A 19,934-nucleotide genomic window follows, 5' to 3' on the forward strand; every position below is an offset into this window, starting at 1 on the left:
GGGAAGCGAGGCTCAGAAAGGTTACATACTTTGTCAAAGGTCACAACTAGTGACACAGCTGGGACGGGAACCCATCCTGGATTCTAAACTCTCTGCGATGGTGACGAAGCAAGGCCTGTTGACCAGGAAGAAGGGATGATACGATAGGAAGCAGAAAAATTAGAGGCAACCAAGGCAGGTCTGCCACCATGTCTCAAAACGACACAGGGGAAGCATTCACAGCCTGTTCAGACCATTTCTGTCTGTTTATAGAGAGCTGGATCAAAGTACAAATACAAATACAAAATACAAAATACGCTTCATTAAGGGTCTCTTAATCTACTCCATTCTTGAGTTCCGCAGAGCAATGTGGAGAGTAAGAAACACTCAGCGTCTCATACAAACCTACACGAATTCCATAGTTAGTATCCCGGTTTGTTCACTGCCAGGAGTATGAACTCTAAACAGCAGGATCTCATAAGTCTCAAGCGAAGATAAATCTTGAAATCCAGCATTCCACATGATACATACGAAGAGCCCTTTTTAATCAACCTTCATTCATACCTTCCTCTCTGTCCCCATGATATCGAAGTGTCTCTATGCTCTGGCATCCCAGCAGTTTGGGGTTGCTAGTCTGTCCCCTCAGAGGACACATGCCACCAGTGAGGTCCAGTGTGTATCTTTCTTCACAGTACTCTAAGCCCTGGAAGAGAAAACGTACACAAATCGTAACAGAATTCTAAGCAAAAAGTCATTCAAAAAATAAATGTTCTTCCAATCTGGGGTGTCTGGGGGGCTCAGTCAGTGAACGGTCAGACTCCTGGTTTGACTCAGGTCACGATCTCATGGTTTGTGAGGTCGAGTCCCACATCAGGCTCAGTGCTGACAGTGCAGAGTCTGCTTGGGATTCTCTCTTTCTCCTTCTCTCTCTGCCCCTCCCACTCTTTCTCAGAATAAACTTTAAAAAACAAATATATAAAAAATAAGTGTTCTTCAAATTTAAAGATTTTTCACACAATACAAAGGAAATACAAAAAAGTTAAAGAATAAAGAGAACAAATCACTGAAGAGGGCCCTAAGATTTTATATAGCATAAGACACAAAAGGCAAAATTTAAGTCTCTCAAAAACAGTTACCAACACATCTTCTAAAGCCGTTATCAAACATGGGAACCTTGCACTCTGGAGTGTAACTGGACTAACCAGAAAAATTATACACAGATACAGTCCAGGCCAGCAAACCTGTCCCCGTGTTCTCAGTGACATTCTTGCTCTAGAGGAGCAGCTCTTAAAATTGTGTTTGCTCATCAATCTCTCTAAGACTCTATCTAAGAAAAGCTATGAAAACTTTCTCCCCAGAGGGGCGCCTGGGTGGCTCAGTTGGTTTAGCATCTGGCTTTGGCTCAGGTCATAATCTCACGGTTTGTGGGTTCAAGCCCCGTGTCGGGCTCTGTGGTGACTGCTCAGAGCCTGGAGCCTGTCTTTAGATTCTATGTCTCCCTCTCTCTCTGACCCTCCCCTGCTCACGTTGTCTCTTTCTGTCTCTCAAAAATAAATAAAAATACATTAAAATTTTTTTCTTCCCAGAAATCTCCCCATTAATCATAAAAATGTCACACATAATTCAGAGACTTCGTGGATTTCTTTAAAGCCCATCCACATGTCCACAAACACTAGGCTCCGAAAGCCTGTTCTCCCGAAGCAGGGGTGAGTCGGCCCGCACGGCCGTCAGTGCACACTTCTTCCTCACGACTCCAGCTGGGAGGACAGCCATCGGAGAGGCTAATGCATTTACCTGCTTTTACAATTGTTACGTGGCAAGATCATTAAAAAGTTTTTTTTTTTAAATTTTGGGACGCCTGGGTGGCTCAGTCGGTGGAGCGTCCGACTTCAGGTCAGGTCATGGTCTCACAGTTTATGGGTTTGAGCCCCGCATCAGGCTGGCTGCTATCAGCACAGAGCCCACTTTGGATCCTGCATCCCCCTCTCTCCATCCGTCCTCTCCTCACTCGCTCCCTCTCCCTCTCTTAAATAAACATGTTTTAAAATTTTTATTTAGTTCTTTAAGATTTTATTTTGAAGTAATCTCTATACCCAACGTGGGGCTTGAACCCACAACCTCGAGATCAGGAGTCCTGTACTCTACTAACCGACCCAGCCCGGCACCCTAAGACTATTGATAGAGTCACCCCACGGCTTACTGCTTGATATTAGAGCTCTTGCTCTAGTACGTGGAGCTGTTTTTCTTGGGTACCAATTAGGTCACAAGATGGGTCTTAGAGGAGGACAATCCTGGGGAAGTGAAGGGCGCTGCCGCAGTGAGACAGCTGGGCTTCGGACCCCCTCGTCTAACACTTTTGTCATGATATTCTGAGTACGTTATTCACTTGAATAGAGGAATAACTCTTCAATATGTTACTATTTTAGGACAAAGACTGACAAAGGCAAACAATGACAAAATGGTAAAAATAAAACCGTATCCTGAGTCCCATTTACCTCATATAAGATTCGTCCTGATGCCAAACACTTTCTGTCACCAAAAGCCAGCTGAAGTAAATGTAAACTCAAAACATCCCCTTCACTGAAAAAAAAAAAACAAAGAAACAGATTAGTTGAGAAGAAACACCAAATATGATATTGATACATTAAGCATCTGTTTGTTGTTGTCTGATATACAACTGAGTGCACAGGACAAAACTAAGGTCAATGTGAACAATTTAATTTTATTTGGTCATTTTCACAAAATGCAGTCCTTCAAAACCATAACCAACTTTATTTTTATTAATTTTTTAAATCTTTATTTACTTTTGAGAGAGAGAGAAAGCATGAGTGGGGGAGGACAGAGTGAGTGGCAGAGGAGCAGAGAGAGAGAGGGAGACACAGAATCTGAAGCAGGCTCCAGGCTCTGAGCTGTCAGCACAGAGCCTGATGTGGGGCTCGAATTCCTCAACTGTAAGATCATGACCTGAACCGAAGTAGCACACTTAACCGACTGCGCCACCCATGCGCCCCTGATTTTTATTTTTAACTGATTCTAATTAGCTTAAGCTGATGCTGTTTGCAACCGTTAGGTGACCCGTTAATGTGGCAGAGACACTAGCTGTTTACCCAACAATCCTCCTGCCCTTCTTTCACAGGGACGTGTTCCTGAAGCACATGGTGGCCAAAAATAGGCTGCATTTCCCAGCTTCCTTTGCAACTGGGTGCACGAGGCCAAAGATCCGGCCACTGGATGGAAACAGAACTATCCCATGGCAAGTACAGAAAGCCCGTGGTCAGGGCCAGCACGTCCTCTGCTCCTCCTTCCTGGTGTCCTTCTCCAGCCTGTGAGGGACTGCCCTGTCCCACCGCACACAGGCTACACAGCACGGACAGAAAGCAGACAGCGGATCACCGTGCACGGCTCCAGCACAGCACACAGTACTAAGAGCACATATTTCCATACTGTCTGAATTGGAATTCTTAGTCTCTCTGGCTGATGTCTCTTACAACACCAACTTTACTTGGCTTCCACGGATACCACCGTGGCTTCATGGTCCCCACACTACACTACCCTCAGTTCTACCCTACCCTGCTGGCCGTTCTGCCCCCTGCTTCCCAAACTTCGGTCATCTCTTGAGTGCAGAAGGCTTCCCGGCTCTCTTCTCTTCTCTAGCTATTCTCACTCTGGGCTAGGTTGTTTATTCATAGAATCACCAAAGGAGTTTGAACAAGTACGCATGCTTAGATAGACCGCGCCACCAGAAATGATTTCACTGGGCTGGTAGAGCCGACCAAACTCAACACTCACATTCCCCCGACCTCCAGGGCCCTCTACAGACCAGATCTACTTTTCAACCTCAACCACGATTGCTCTGCATTCTACCCTTCACTGCTCTTGCTGCTTTTCCTTTGGACATTTTTCTAAGGCCTTTGCCATCTTTCCTCCAGATCCTCCCATGGCTCTCCTGCCACCCTGGCCCATCAGACTTCAGTCACGGCTCCCTAACTACGTGATCTACAATAGCAGTTCCCTACATCACACATTCCGTATCTCCTCCACCAGCTTTACTTTTCTGGTCTTAGCATCACTACCTGCAATTAAATTAAATATGTGCATTGATCTACTCATGAAATACAGCCACTGGATTACAGCGGCCAAGAAAACAGAGATTTACTGGTTAGGCATTGCTACATATCTCCGACTGTCACCAGCCCACACTCGGTGCTCGATAATTACATCGAATGAGCAAACACACAGACATGAAACAAAGACAAATAACCTCGAAAAGACCAAATATTAAACAGGATAAACTGCATACAACCAATAAAGGGACACCAGACAGCTTTTCCATTCACTTTTCCGTGTTACAAAATTGACGTGGCTTTTATCACCGATGGGCACTGTGGCGAGGGCGGGGCCTGTGCCCGTGGAACCCTGTGGTGGTGCAGTCACTCTGCGGGGATTCTCTTCTTCCCACTTCTATCCCGTTTCCATAATCACTCCGGTGGTGAAAGGGAAGGACCACGCCATCTATCTTTTTGATTTAGACTTTTTATACTTTTTTTCACCTACTTATACTACCAATAAGGTGCTGGCAAAGTCGACTAGGGGATTGAAAAAGAGCCTTTGTCAAATCACACAACTTTGTGAAATGAGAGATGAGCCTAAGAGTGATTTAAAGCAGGATTCCTGACCTGGGGTCTGCGGGGACACAAAGAGCAGTCTGTGAGCTCCTGTAAGTTGTAAACTAGATTGTTTATGTTTGTGTATATGTGTATGAGTATTACATACGCTCCGTGTGTATGAGTGTTGTTTGTATGTGTATTATTTGTATACATATGTGTGTATTATTCATATACGAGTACGTATGTGTCTGAATTATGTATTGTTCACATGCCCATATAAACAGACAGAAACAATCTTGTTGACAGCGCACAGGAGCGCACACACTGCACTTTGTCTCCCCGCAGAGCCCAGGTCAGAAATCCGGCTTTAAACTGTATCGCATACACACACCAGTGTAGATCCCAGCCTTCATCAGATGCTCAAAGAGGCCCATGACCGAGGAATTTAAGTCAAAGACTAGAGGACCACAAAAATACCATTCTCAAAAATATCTCCCATCAGTAATACTGACAAACACAAAGCAAATCAGGTCAGAATAAATCATCCAAATTACCAAATAAATTAACCCTGCCCCATTAAAATGATATATAGAGTACCAGAAAGTGGTTTTGAAGTCATAAGAGAATTATTCCCAGGTGTTATTTCCTCAATGTGTTGTCATAATAAAGAGACATAAATGCAGGGCGTCACCATAAGAGAAACAGAAAACAGGATATTCTGCCCACATTTTAAACAGGGATTCATTTGTGCTTCAAGTGCAGATGCGGTTGACCCTTCAGCAACACGGGTTTGAACCGTGCAGGTCCATTTGCACACAGGTTTTTCTTCAATAAATACAATGGGAAATTTTTTGACAAGGTGTGAGAATTTGAAAACACTCACAGATGAACCGCACAGCATAGGTATACAGGGAAAATTAAGCAAAAGGTTAGGCATTGTTACAAGCATACAGTATGTTACACATACAACACACCAAATACGCGCTGACTGTTGACATTATCGGTAAGGCTTCTGGTCAACGATTAGCTATAAGTAGTTTAGTTCTGGGGGAGTCCAAAGTTACAGGCGGATTTTTGACGGCGGGGCGGGGGGTGAGTCAAAGAGTCAGATGTAGAGCTCTGAAAACTACCTCAAAAAAGGACTCACGGAAGTGCATTTAGTTCATGAGGATTTTACACAAGAAAATCGAGAGCAGGGACTATTCAGACAGCTTTCTGACTCTAAGGACAGAGTGGTTATCACTTACTGATAATATTAAAAGAATTAAGAGTGGTATGGTAAAAAAAAAAAAAAAAAAAAAAAAAAAGAATTCAGACTTATTCACCAGGTTCCAAAGTAAGAGGAGAAAACTCTAGACTTTAGTGTGGGGAAATTTAGAAAAGGCAAAATAAAAAACCCACATAAAGAATAAATAAAGTGGGGCACCTGGGTGGCTCGCTTGGTTAAGCATCTGACTTCAGTTCATGTCAAGATCTCTCTCCATTCCCAAGTTCAAGCCCCACATCAGGCTCTGTGCTGACAGCTCAGAGCCTGGAGCCTGCTTCAGATTCTGTGTCTCCCTCTCTCCATGCTCCTCCCCTGCTCACACTCTGTCTGTCTCTCAAAAAACAATGTTAAAAAAAATCTTTTTAGAATAATAAATTAATCAAACTCATCCTAAGAGGCAATCCTAGGAGGAAAAAAAACAAACACAACAATCCTTTCGATGAAAGTCCCCTTGCATCCACCTCCCCCCCTTCACCCCCCCTCCCCAAGCCCTGCCTGAACAGCCCAGAGCAGTCTGAACCCTCAAAAGGCTGCTGCCCGCACTGCACTCAGACGGATGGAAACACGGACTGGACTCCGTGAAGGACAGCTCAATAGCGGTCTCCGTGTTTTCATTTCAGTATTTTTTCGGATGACAAATTTCAAAAGTAGCAAATCAATTCTTCGTTTCCATCCCTTACCACAGAGTAAGGTAAGAAAGCACCACCGAGTGGGGACATCTAATAAAAAAAACCCAGACCCCAATCCAGGTTCCCAGAGCCCAAGGTGGGACGGGTTTAGGAGGAGAAAGTACAGGGAACAACGGGTTCTCATCCTCACGGCCTTTGTACCACAAGCTCGGCTGCTTCACTAATCATCCAGGAGGAAATGAAACATCAAGGGAAACAAAGAGGAATCAATCCTTCCACCATTCCAGCCCTGGAACTGAGCGCGCTGAACTGGACAGAGCTCAGCTGAAAGATTTCTCACGAGCTCTACTTGGGACAAAACTAGACCTCGTGGCAGAGTAAAACATAACCACACGAATGCTCCGAGGTTACGTGGCCAGGCCAACAGCGGGACAGGGACAGAGCTGGAGTCTACAAAACGAGAGGCCCACCCAGCAGACAGGAAGGAGACGTGGCGACGCGAGAGCACGGGAGGCCGCCGCCCGCCCTGGCTCGCTCCCGGGAAGAGCGCAGGTCCTTCTGGCCCCTCAGAGCGTTCTGGACCGTGTGGAGGCAATCCCTCCACCTTCGAGATCATTTCAACCACCACCCGCTAAGCCGCCGAAGGATGTCGCTGCCGCCGAACAGAGACAATGCACTAGGGAGCTTTCCAAAAGAGGTTTGCCGCGGCCGCTGTCGTTGCAAACCCCACGGGCCCCACTCACCTGTCCTGTGTAGACTGAACGGCCCACAGGTAACAGCAATGGTGGGGGTCGTTCTCCGGTTCCTGAAAGGTGAGCGCGCACACAGGAACCCTTCCCCCTTCCAGCTGTGTGCGGCACCTGCAACGGGCACAGAAAGAAAGGAGTCCATTTCATCCTCTTCCGTGGGGATTTCATGAAGAATCAGGGGTCTCGTGGGAGAATCTCCGATTAGAGCAACTGCTGGTCATGCGATTGTCGGATTGTCAAAAATACGCAGGGCGTCCGAGGTCTCGGCTCTCCGTGGGTGCGGCGCCGAAAGGGCTAAAACCCCTGCAAGGTCGCCTGGGACACCGCACTGCATGGAGAGGCCCGGCCGCACAGGCTCGGGAGCAACTCAGAGACCAGAACCCTCCGCACAACACAGGGAGCCAAGGAGGCCTTCCCGTGGGGGCTACTGGGCGACAGCACAGAGAGCTGAGGTGGCCTGCCATGGGGACTACTGGGTGACCTGGGTGACAGCCCTGCCATCCCATCGCTGGTACTTTGCAAATACCAACCAAAAAAAAAAAGAACTTTGAGGAGGGCAAGGGCTAAAGGTACTTTAAGGGCCTGTAATCCTCTACTTTATCAAAGAATGTGATGGTGAGCAGTGGGCCTGGTTTGAGAGGAGAGAACCTTATTTTCCTCCTCCTCTTTCTCCTTCACCTTGAACCTGGAATATGGTACACATTTATTACCAAGATGAGCCAGGCAGGTACCAATTTGTTGAACAAAACAGAAAGTTTGGAAGAGTGACAACCTTTGATTATTTTGCAAGATAAATTATTTGAGAAAATATTCCAGTATGCCTTGGAAAAAAATGAGTATTAAATTGACAACTTACCAGAAAAATGGGCCCTCTACTTAACTCTTTGCAGGGATTAAAAGTCTACAATGCTGATTTGCTACCTTCCTCAAAAAAGGGCTACTTTCCTCAATAAAGGGTTAATTCCACAGCATGTTTAAGATTTTTCATTAAAAAAAATTTTTTTTACATAATCTCCACACCCAACATGGGGCTCAAACTCACAACCTCAAGATTAAGAGTCACGCGCTCTACCGACCGAGCCAGCCACATGCCTCTTCAGCAATCTGAACACCAGAAATACCAATTCAAAACTTATCAATACAACTGAGAAAAACTTAAACAGCATAAAAATTTCAAAACATGGTATCTTTTAACTTTGATTTTAGTTTATATTTTTTAATGTTTTATGTCTTTATTTTGAGAGAGAGTGAGTGAGAGAGTAGGGGAGGGGCAGAGAGGGAGGGAGACAGAGAATCTGAAGCAGGTTCCAGGCTCTGTGCTGTCAGCACAGATCCCGAAGCGGGGCTCCAACCCACAGACTGTGTGTGAGATCATGACCTGAGCCGAAGTCAAAAGCTTACCTGAGCCACCCAGGCGCCCCGTTAACTTTGTTCTTATAAAAGCCTATATTTCCATCCACCAAGAACCATTAGCTACTACTTTACACATGTGGCTGTAAGCACTCCTGACAGAATTCATACCCCATAAATCCGTAGCTTACCTTTACAGAGCGGTGTCTTACTAGCAAATGGCACAGCACAATCACTGAAGGGCCTTTGACATGCACACTGAAAGAAGTCGACCTACATTCACCCGCTGAGTCATTCCTTTAGCGTATCCGGGTTATGATTTCATGCAACAAGAAATTATCCATATCGCTCCACTGCTAAGCTATCCTACCGTTTTCTCGTTTCGTTAATTTTAAACTATTAATACCTGAGTACAAGCTATCTTCAGGAAGCGGCTACCAATAAACAAACAAGAGGCAGAAGTTGTACTTACTCTCTTTTCATGCTTTTCAAATTCCACAGAGCCAGACAGCCATCAGAGAAGCCCAAGGCCAGCTGGTTGGTCCTGCTGATGTAACGGAGCGCCGACACAGCTGTCCCCGACGGGCTGGCGAGCTGGAAGCACAGATGGCGCCCTGCCGGCACCGCAGTCTCTCTGACGCGCGCCACCTCGGCTGGAGTGCCGGTGACAACTTCGAGGTCTGGAGACGCAAAGTGAGTGAGATCAGCAAGTCGTAAAGAGCATAAAAGCAAATGTGTCACCTGCTAGTCAAGTTGCACCTGAAGCCACTGGGGCTATTGAAAATGGGATCCGCGAACGCACAGCATGCTCAACGATGAAACGGCCGCCCACATCTATCTAAATGCTATGATTTTCAAAATACATTCAGGGCGCCTGGGTGGCTCAGTCGGTTGAGCGTCTGACTTCAGCTCAACTCATGATCTCACAGTTCGTGGGCTCGAGCCCCACGTCAGGCTCTGTGCTGACAGCTCAGAGCCTGGAGCCTGTCTTCAGATTCTGTGTCTCTTTCTCTGTCTGCCCCTACCCTGTTCATGCTCTGGCTCTCAAAAACAAATAAAATGTAAAGGAAACAACAAGAAAACCCAAATACATTTAGCTATGTAATTTTTTAAAACTCTCATGGCACATTTCAAATATTCTCTAAAGGACACTCCTCTTTTTTTTTAAAGAATTAAACAATTTCCTTATTAATCATAAATAAAGCTGGTGGTTTATTTATTGACATTTCAAACTAAGCACCTAAATATTCCCTCTGGAGAAGTGGCCAGTTCCAGGTCTGGGGCAGGAAATACAGGAGATGAGCCTAGTTCACCTTGTGCCGGATATCAAGGAAGCCTTCAAAGTCTAAAGGGATTTGTCAGACTACACAAGGAACGTTGTTTTTTTTAACAACGAAAATGATTGAATGAAATGCATTAAGTATGTAAAACCTCATGAGTTCCCACCCTGCTCACCTTCAAAAGACCTTCCTGAACCCTTGTGAGTCCCTGGTACCAGCTCCTTACTCTGAAAATTTGTACTTAAAGCAATAGCAAGCATTTATCCTTTTCTGTACAAACTGTATTGCAAGGTAAACAAACAGCCCTAGTCAGTGAGAAAATCCTTCCTTAGATTAACAGAATTTGAAAATCACTGTTTCTATATCCCCTAATGAATGGAGAGATTGAGGTAATAGCCACGATGGATGAAACAACTGCGTAGGGTTTTTCACCTCTGGCTCCACTGACACTGGGCTGGAGGAGTCTGGGCTGAGGACCAGCCCTATGCATGTAGGATGGTAAACTGCACCCCGGGCCTCTGTCTACCGGACACCATGAACAAGCACCATCTCCCTCCAGGAACAACAAAAATGTCCCCAAGACCTCATCAAAGATCCCCTAGAGGGCAAATGTCACCCCGGATGAGAATCATCGGTAACCCAGGTTGAGGGGAAACTTTAACAAGGAAGAATCACGCTGTCATCATCCGGACCTACTCATCACAAGGGGAGACGGGATGCCATGTGCCTCCTGATGTGATACAGCACGACACACCCAGTTCTTCCAAGGTAGCCTTGCCAAACGTCACGTCTGACTCTGGTCAGAACTAACGCAGAGAACGCAAAATGTAAATGACATCACATGAAAACACCTTGGTACCTCCAAACTGTGGGGCCTTCTACCAGATAAACTAACTTCTTCTTCAGCAAGGCAGTAGTGCTACAAAGAGAAAAAGAGAGGACAGACAGAGGACTGCTCTGCTTTCAAGGAGACAGGAGACGTAACTCAACTGTCACACGTGGACCTTGTTTAGACCCAGATTCAAATGATACAAGTGCAAAACGATGCTTGAGAGACAATCACGGCCACTTGACTTACGGATTCGTGACCAGATTACATCCGGGAGTTGTTATTAACATAGTTAGGACTGGGAATGGCATGAGGACCATGTAGTAAAACAGCCCTTATCTGCTTGATATGAATTCAGAGGCAACGGTGGGCGAGGAGGAAAAATAAAAGACGTCCATGTGGTAACTTCTGAAGACGGACCTGAATTTAGGTGATGGACACGTGGGAATTCTTATATTCTTCTGACCTACTTGAAGATGTCTGCAAGCCTTCATAAAAAGGAAAACCACTCAGGCCCGCACAGTGATATACCCACTGTGCAAGGCAGGTGCCTTCAACGCTGGTTTGGAGACGGGCAGGTCATACATTGTACCCCTCTCAATCCCTTCTGCTTCTGATTATTTTTCCAGAGAAGAGCCAGTGATTAAATTTTGCCAGAATAAATAGTTCATACAATGGAATAATATAAACTTACTCATGAGGGTAAGACAGACTCTGTCTATACTGATGTGGGAAGACGTACAGTACCATTAAGGTTGGAAAAATTGTAAAACAGTATATATCGTATACTAAACACCAGGAACTTCATTTTCTAGGTTATGTGTATTAAAGTCCAAATAACTGTAATTGTAAATTACTTTTGTACACACAAAATATATTTTGTATTAAACCCCAACTTTTTATTCAATGGCTTTATAATCCTTTATAACTGGGAAATGATTCTGATCTCTGCTCACAATCCAAAGAGTGGATCCTTGCGCTCAGTTCCACTAGTGATTGTGGACTTCAGAAATAAAGGGTGTTCTAACTCTACTCTTTTGGTCTAAACGGAGTTTAATTATGAATACAAGCATACTGATTAGCCTTACATCTAGAAGGATACGATCTACAAAACTCTGAAACAAAGCCCATCATGACTATTTAATTCCTCTATCAATTTTCTGTAAAGGCAGTTTAAGCATTTCTAATAGTCTATAAATTGACTTTCAGTTTCTATGAATTCTGTGAGTCAATTCTTTTCATTAACTTTATGCAGAGTTAATCAGTCAGGTCTTTGTACATATCAAATTTGAAGATACAGTTTTTGTCACTGTGAGGATTTTTTTTAATGTTTATTTATTTTTGAGAGAGGGAGAGACAGAGCACAAGTGGGGTAGGGCAGAGAGACAAAGGCAGACACAGAATCTGAAAGAGGCTCCAGACTCTGAACTGTCAGCACAGAGCCCGATGCGGGGCTCCAACTCACAAACCGTGAGTCATGACCTGAGTTGAAGTCAGATGCTTCACTGACTGAGCCACATAGGTGCCCCCAGGATTGGTTTTTTAAGTGTACATGTGGCTATTATTTCTGCCAAATCAAGTGTTTTCAAGTCATATTACATAAATCTGTAAAATTTAAAATTTTGTTCAGAAATCTGATTTGGCTCTTAAATTTCTGGTTAAAAGTAATTTTTACTACTTGCAGTTACAATCAGTTTTACTATACACTGACAATTTTTATAGTTATGCTCGTTACAAATTGGGATAAAATCATGATTATTTGTATCTTTCTTAGCTGATCCATAGATATAGATGTGCCCTCATATAGGACTACTTTGACATTCAACAAGATTCAATGGTTCTCTCCTGAAACTGTAGGACACAAACATTTTCTGAAAGGCGTTTAGGGTAGCTCTCCTCCCTGCCTAAGCCCATCTTGTAAAAGTCCCATAAATCAAAGATGAAGAACTGAAAGCACTTGAGAAAGAGATTTACAAATAAAGGCATTAGTACTAAAGGAGGGAAACTGTCTCTCCTCACTTTTTAAAATCTGAGTAGCATTAGTCCTATTTTAGGATGTTATTTAGTGAAAGAAAACCTTCCATTACCATGTTATTTCCTATTATGTCACTTTATTTCTGACTCGGTCTTACCGTAGGCATGGAATCAGTGTGCCAAATACAGGGTGCAAGAGCCGACACACTGGGTAATTTGATACCGTCTACGCCCTCAGCCCACCTCCTGGCATATATGTAAGGACAGCTATTGTTCAAGTTCGATCTCGAACAAATGGGAATCTCAGTCTCTTTCAAGACCTACTTTCAAACCTCATCAATAAAGAGAATAACTCACGCAAAAGTATCCACAGGCCCCAAACACTAATACAACAGGTCCAAACCGTAAGAGAAACAAAGACACACACATAAACGCATTCCAGTGGTAAGGAACACCGGTCCGTTGCATCGGAATGCACAAGCGCTCAGCTCGAAGCTCCCCACCATTACCTGACGCCTCCACTTCATTCTGGCCGCATGACCAGTCATCCAGGCACAGGTCAACGAGGAGGACGTGCCCGATGTCAGTCACCACGGCCACCACACCGAAAAACCACCGCAGGCTGGGGTGCAGATGCTGGGTGCCTACGCTGGGTCCACCGTGGTTCACGACAGGCTCGACAGCGGTCACCTGGAGGCAGAGAGTGGAAAACACAGTGATGCAACGGAACAGACTTGGAGGTTAGAGCAGGCTCTTAGCGATGACAGATGTAAACAGTTTCTGATAGAGAATTATAAATTTGCACGACTTGTGGATCTGAATAGCGTAATGAAATCTTTAGGCACAATAGAAATGACACCATTATTTCACCATAAAAAAAAACACAAGTCCCTGTTTATCAGAAGCTTACCACAGGCAAGGCCTTGTCTAACTGGGTCACGTAACATTCATGGTAACCTTGGATACCGGTTTCTGTGCAATTACACCTGTTACAGATGAAGCACACTGAAGCTTAGACAGTTTAACTGGGGTCATTTGCACTCAATCCTAGATTTTTCTCTTTAAAGCTGTCAACCAGCTACTCCTCGATCATACAGCCTGCTCTACGGAGGAAGAGTAAAAAGAAATCATTCCAGAAAAATTTATGGTTTTACTCCTTCAAAATACAAGTCCTGTTTAGGTCTTAAAGCCTGAAGAGGTCTAACCTTTAAAAAGACCATATTCAAGTGGACGCCACACTAACCTGTGGCAGTAACTGGATCACTGCCATTTAACGAGGACTGAAATTAATTTTTAAAAAATCATACTGTAGTTACATTATGGAGTTACGTTATTACCCCATCCTTTCGTGAGTCAAACTTTAAATGTCTGTACCTAAAAATAGTCTGTATTTTATTTGATACTCAGCTTTATTTCGGTTCCCTATTAATTCACAAAAGTTGGGTATGACGGGGTGCCTGGGGGCTCAGTCAGTTAAGCGGCTGACCCCAGCTCTGGGCATGATCTCCCAGTCCGTGAGTTCGAGCCCCGTGTCAGGCTCTGTGCTGACAGCTCAGAGCCTGGAGCCTGCTTCAGATTCTGTGTCTCCTCTCTCTCTGCCCCCACCCTGTTCAAGCTCTGTCTCTCTCTGTCTCAAAAACAAATAAATGTTAAGAAAAATAAAAATAAATTGAGTATGACATATGATAATTAAGTACTTAGTGATTTCTATTGGAACACTGAGGAATGGCCTAGAACGGAAAGAGGAAATTTACTATCGATGGTTTATGCATTCATGTCAGAGTAAAGTTTGTTTCAGGCTGTAACTCATCATTACAGATAAAAGCCTGGCTCTGTCTCTGTTTCATTGGCATACAAAACATTCTACGGTGTTTCTAATTCTGAAAGCTGTGATTGCATGGACTGTCTTCCTTGTCTAACTAATGATAATAACGTCTACAAATACTAAAGCCCAGTGTCTTCAATTCCCTCAGAGTGGTCAAGAAATCTATCCCAGTTTGCATTCCTCAAACAAATACTGAATGAATTAAGAGAGGAGGTACCTTATCCGTTTTAAAATGAGACACTTAAAAGCAAACAGATTTAAGAGGGGATACCGTGCCCCAGCCAAAACTCAACGAGCTGACCGATTCTTCCGAAGGGACCCGTCACTCCCTTCCCGGTCTTTCCCTTCTATATTCCCTCTTCCCTGCGATGCCAACCATCCACACACCTGAGCAACCAGGACCCCCTCCCCCTTGTTCCTTCTCAATGACTCTCATCCAAATGATTGACGGTGCCGGGCCGTGCTACCTCCTGCATGTACTCTGGCCTCTCCACTTCTACAGTCATTTCCCGGGTCCAGTGCATTATCATGGTCTACCTGAGCCCACTCCTATCCGACGAGCTTTTTATACTAGAGCACTGCTTTCACCTTAAAATGACCACCAAGGACTACAGGTGGAGGCCACCAATTGCAAACAAGTCCCTTCACTATCTCAACCCTCCCCATTTCTAAATTTTTTTTAAATTTATTTTTGAGAGACAGAGACAGCGCAAGCGGGGGAGGGTCAGAGAGAGAGGGAGATACAGAATCTGAAGCAGGCTCCAGGCTCTGAGCTGTCAGTACTGAGCCGGACGCAAACCCTCCTCATTTCTAGACGCCACCTCCTCCGTTCGCTGCCACAACCGTTCTAAATACGCCGGGTTCCTCAATGCTCCATGCACTAGGACTTGTTACATGCTGATCTCTTTGCCTAACATGTCCCAAATCTACAAGCAGAAACTACCCAGGTGTTTCCATGTTCCATATGCTTGAGTTGATCAAAATACTTACTTTACTTAGGCTGTAATCTTATTATGTGTCTCCTCCCACTAGATTACAGGCTTTTTCAACAGTATGAACCAAGTTCTGCTTTTCTCCAAAACTCAGGATGTAGCTTGATTTACAGTAAGCACTCAATAAACTGCTAAATGAATCCTAACTTTAAAATAAGCACTGGAAAGTACATTGAAGCTACCAGGCTATGACTACTTTGGACCCCACCACTGCCCACTGAGTCAGTTTCCGCAAAGTGTGAAAACATAGTATTTTGACATTTACTTCCCTTTTAACTTTAAAAATTCTATTCTAGGGCCGCACAGGTGGCTCAGTCAGTTAAATATCTGATTTCGGCTCAGGTCATGATCTCACAGTTCGTGAGTTCCAGGCCCATGTCAGGCTGTGTGCTGAAAGCTCAGAGCCTGAAGCCTGCTTCAGATTCTGTGTCTCCCTCCCTCTCTGCCCCTCCCCCACGCAGTCTCTCAAAAATGAATAAACATTAAAAAAAAGTTTTAATTAAAAAAATTTTAACTAAAAAAACTTTAATGTTTATTATTCTTGAGAGACAGAGAAAGAGAGAGACTCCTCTGAACCAAAGTCAGACGCTTAACCGACTGAGCGACCCAGGTGACCCCCACCAAATTTTTTTAAAATGAATCCATTGTTTAAATACTATTTGACTCTTAAGAAAAATATATTCAACTCTTAAACAACAGTGAATACGTATTTTCCATATTGCTGCAGGCTACAGTCTCAAATTAAAAAAGAAAAAACCAGGAAACACCATAGTAATGAATATTTTAATAGAAACTTCCAATATCCTCATAAACCACAACTAAAGCTGAAGAGACTCAGATGATCCTCTTCATACCAAAAAAAAAAAATCAGAACACTTTGAGTGACCCCTATTTTCATGTGCAATTTTTTAAGCAAGCATAAAATGTTCTAAGTTCTTTTGATAACATACTGCCTTTAACCTCTTTATTTTGAACTTTTAATGAAAATAACAATTCCGTAAAAGTAAAGTAATTATAAAAATGCAGAGCTTGATCGATGGATTTTCCCGAAGGGAACACACCCGTGTGACGGGCAGGGGGTCCGCTCTGAACGCAGGCACCTGCCCTTCCACGAAGAGCAACAGCCTTCACCACTCTGGACAGGGCAAGGTCATACAGACAGAGAACACTCCCTTCCGCTTCCTCTAGTCCGATTAACAATCCAGCTCTCTGCTGCCAGGAGAACTCCTTCATCGCCAGGACTGTGGGAGGCTGCTGATCCGCTCCCCTGAATCGATGGGCAGACAGCCGCGCCCCTGTCAGGAAGTTCACTACCTGGAGTTCTGGACCACAAGCCCGGCAAGCAAGTGCGTGTCTCCCTAGAAGGAGCGGGGCGGGGAGGGGGGGAACAAAAATGTTGCTTATTTCAATGTATATCACAGAAACAGAAGTTAGACGTTTTACATATATGACGTAGGGCTCGTTATCTCGACCTTGATGCCTCCCCTCCAAAGTGAAATCTAACCATTTATAGAGCACAGTGGTCTGGAGACTAGTGAAATGCATGAAACAACTCTTACCTCAATAAGAAAGTAACCGCTGGGTAGAGGCACCATGCTATAGGCTAAAACAGACGGTCTCCTTTAGTCCCCGTCACACCTCAACACAGAGAAAAAGCAACAGAACCCTCACACGGTTAACCAACCTGCCCTGGTCGTGTGGCTACGGGAACTGCAGCCAGAGGGGCAGCACAAGGCTCACCCCGAAACTCACATTTCCACGCCGTCGTACCTCAGGAGTTAAACGAGGTGCTCTGAGGCTCACAAAACGTAACCCAAGATTCTGTCCCCGAGGAGATCCAAATCTAACTGAGAAGACCTGACTAGTGTGACAACAGGAAAGACCGGGAGCCCTTCTGGGCCCCTTACCAGTCGTGTCTGGTCTTAGTATGCACACAGTGTTAAAGTCACGGGAGGTTTTTAACCTATCTGATGCAGGTTTTCAAATGTCACCCTCGCTGCTCAGCAGAAAAAGGACAAGGGCGAGCACAGGGTACCGGTGCGCAGACGAGCCCCCCAGGCCTGGCCGGGACCACGAGTAAGGAGAAGCGGACTGACTAGAGACTCGTCTTGGAGACAGGCCTGACAGGATGCGCTTGCTGATGAAGATACGGGGAGGTAAGTAAACCAAGAATCAAGAACAGACTCAGATTTCCCCTTGATCGCTGGGTGAACAGTAACTTTTAAATCTGTGATGTCTACCACGCACCCAAGTACGCGGGTGGGTACACCCGGCTAGCGCCACAGGAGGCTCTGCACGGAAAGGAAATAGCATGGCACAGCAGGCACCCGGAACACCTGGATTCAGAGAGAATTCTCACCACCTGCTCTCGGTGCAACTGAGAGCAAGTTACTTAACCTGCAGGGTCCTTGGCTGTGCACATCAGTGTCTGTCTACCTCAGGGCAAAGTTGTTACAGGGCCTGGCCAGACAGTAAGTATTGTTACTACTTCTAATCTTCAAGAGGCGTCAGTCAGTTAAGTGTCTGACTTCAGCTCAGGTAATGATCTCACAGTTTGTGGGTTTGAGCCCTGCATCAGCCTCTGTGGTGACAGCTCAGATTCTGGAGCCTGCTTTGGATTCTCTGTCTCCCTCTCTGCCCCTCCTCCACTCACACTCTATTGTGTGTGTGTGTGTGCGTGTGTGTGTGTGTGTGTGTCTCTCTCTCTCTCTCTCTCAAAAGAACATTTTAAAAAATTAAAGAAAAAATTCTGCTCTTTCCAAATACAGTCACTTGGTGAGGCACTGTTAGGACAACAGGTGAATTTGAGGGAGGACATAATACAGCTCCTCACAGAGCTCTGCACGCACAGGCATGTGACTTTTCAGAATTACACATCCTTTTTCACACGTTGTGGGAAAAACTGTAATTATTTATTTGTTTATTAAAAATAAATATAAAGGACAAAAATAAAAAAATGTAAATAGCTGCATGGCTGACAGGGGTCGTGGTCTACCCGTCAGAGTGGATGCCTGGGAAGTTCACTTTCAGGAAACTCACCTGCAGCCTCTTTCAACAGACTGAACTCCACCACTGAACGGCTGCTCTGCTACGGTTTTCTGCTCTGTTACATAATCGAAGCTGTATATGAAGATCTTGTTCGAGTTAATGGAAGTAAGAAATAAGACTTTCTGGGTATTATTCGGGGCCTACAGTCAGATTTTTCTACTCATAAGACTATTTAGATTCTAATCCAAACTCACTGCCACTAAACCTTACTGATTATAAAGAAATAACAGCTGTCTATTATTTCTACCTTCTAAATATAAACAGTGAATACTAAACATTCAATACCAAGAGATACAGTGTATATAGAGTATAAAAGCTATAAACGCACAGTATTTTTAATAAGCAAAAAACCCACCCAAGAGTCACTAAGAATGTGTTCGCGAGTATACAGATGTTATTACACAAGCAGCTGTGATGCTGGTTCTTTAGGTAAGACCCCTACAGCCAGGCGGCACCGTCTTCTCCCACGTTCAGGGAAATTACAAAACGTGCTGCTTATCCTCTCACAAATCCGTCACATCAGTAAACGCCCAGTAACGTTATTTTACCCGCAGCGAGCCTGCCACGAAGCCCCCATGCTGAGCTCACGCCGTCTCCGCACAGGCTGGAACTGTCACCTCCGGCAAGCGCAGCAGAGCCGTCACTTGGGCTGTTAGGCCTCGCATGCTTCCGCTGTAAGGAGGGGTAAGAGACGACGTTACATTCAGATCGTAAGATGCCTGAGCCAGAAGAACAAACGGAAAAAGCAGCCACACGAAAGTAAACACCCGAAAACTAAAATCTGATTATAAAGTGCACTTCGTGTGCTTCCGGGTCTGAGGTCCTGCTTCCTCATAAAATGTTTCCCAACAGCTTTAGGAGAGTAAAGATGTATCGAGCCAGATGGCCTAAGGATACACATGATTCCCCAGACTGTCTGAAGCCTGACTCTGTGTAACTCAACTTATTGCCTGAACTACCCTTCAAGAACACGTCACACACAACCAGGAAAAACTAATGCATTTTACAAAAACTACTGCTCCAGGACGGGGAGAAAGTCCACAAAAAATGTCCAAACACACAATAATCTCAAGAATTGAGTTTGGTTTGAATTTCCCTGATGATGAGTGACACTGAGCATCGTTTCATGTGCCTGTTGGCCATCTGGAAACCACACTGAGATACCACCTCACACCAGTCAGAGTCCCTAAAATGAACAAATCAAAAGACTATAGATGCTGGCGAGGGTGTGGAGAGACGGGCACCCTCCTACACTGTTGGTGGGAATGTAAACTGGTGCAGCCGCTCTGGAAAACAGTGTGGAGGTTCCTCAAAAAACTATCCATAGAACTCCCCTATGACCCAGCAATAGCACTGCTAGGGATTTACCCAAGGGATAAAGAAGTGCTGAGGCATAGGAGCACAT

The 19,934-nt window shown here is 44.7% G+C and overlaps 1 protein-coding gene across 1 annotated transcript in view; it reads right to left on the minus strand.

The window, feature by feature from the left end:
- The window catches only part of LOC115287082 (protein ELYS-like), a 61,030-nt gene extending 41,836 nt beyond the window's left edge, over window positions 1–19,194 (minus strand). Inside the window, 8 exon segments of the mRNA XM_029933352.1 lie at window positions 532–682; window positions 2,475–2,559; window positions 7,226–7,342; window positions 9,054–9,261; window positions 13,174–13,354; window positions 16,586–16,839; window positions 19,078–19,125; window positions 19,128–19,194. Of these exon segments, the coding sequence (XP_029789212.1) occupies window positions 532–682; window positions 2,475–2,559; window positions 7,226–7,342; window positions 9,054–9,261; window positions 13,174–13,354; window positions 16,586–16,839; window positions 19,078–19,125; window positions 19,128–19,194 (1,111 nt within the window).
- Between the last annotated feature and the right edge of the window lie 740 nt (window positions 19,195–19,934).

The sequence above is a fragment of the Suricata suricatta genome, chromosome 3 (genome assembly GCF_006229205.1).
Source record: "Suricata suricatta isolate VVHF042 chromosome 3, meerkat_22Aug2017_6uvM2_HiC, whole genome shotgun sequence".
NCBI classification, from domain to species: Eukaryota; Metazoa; Chordata; class Mammalia; order Carnivora; family Herpestidae; genus Suricata; species Suricata suricatta.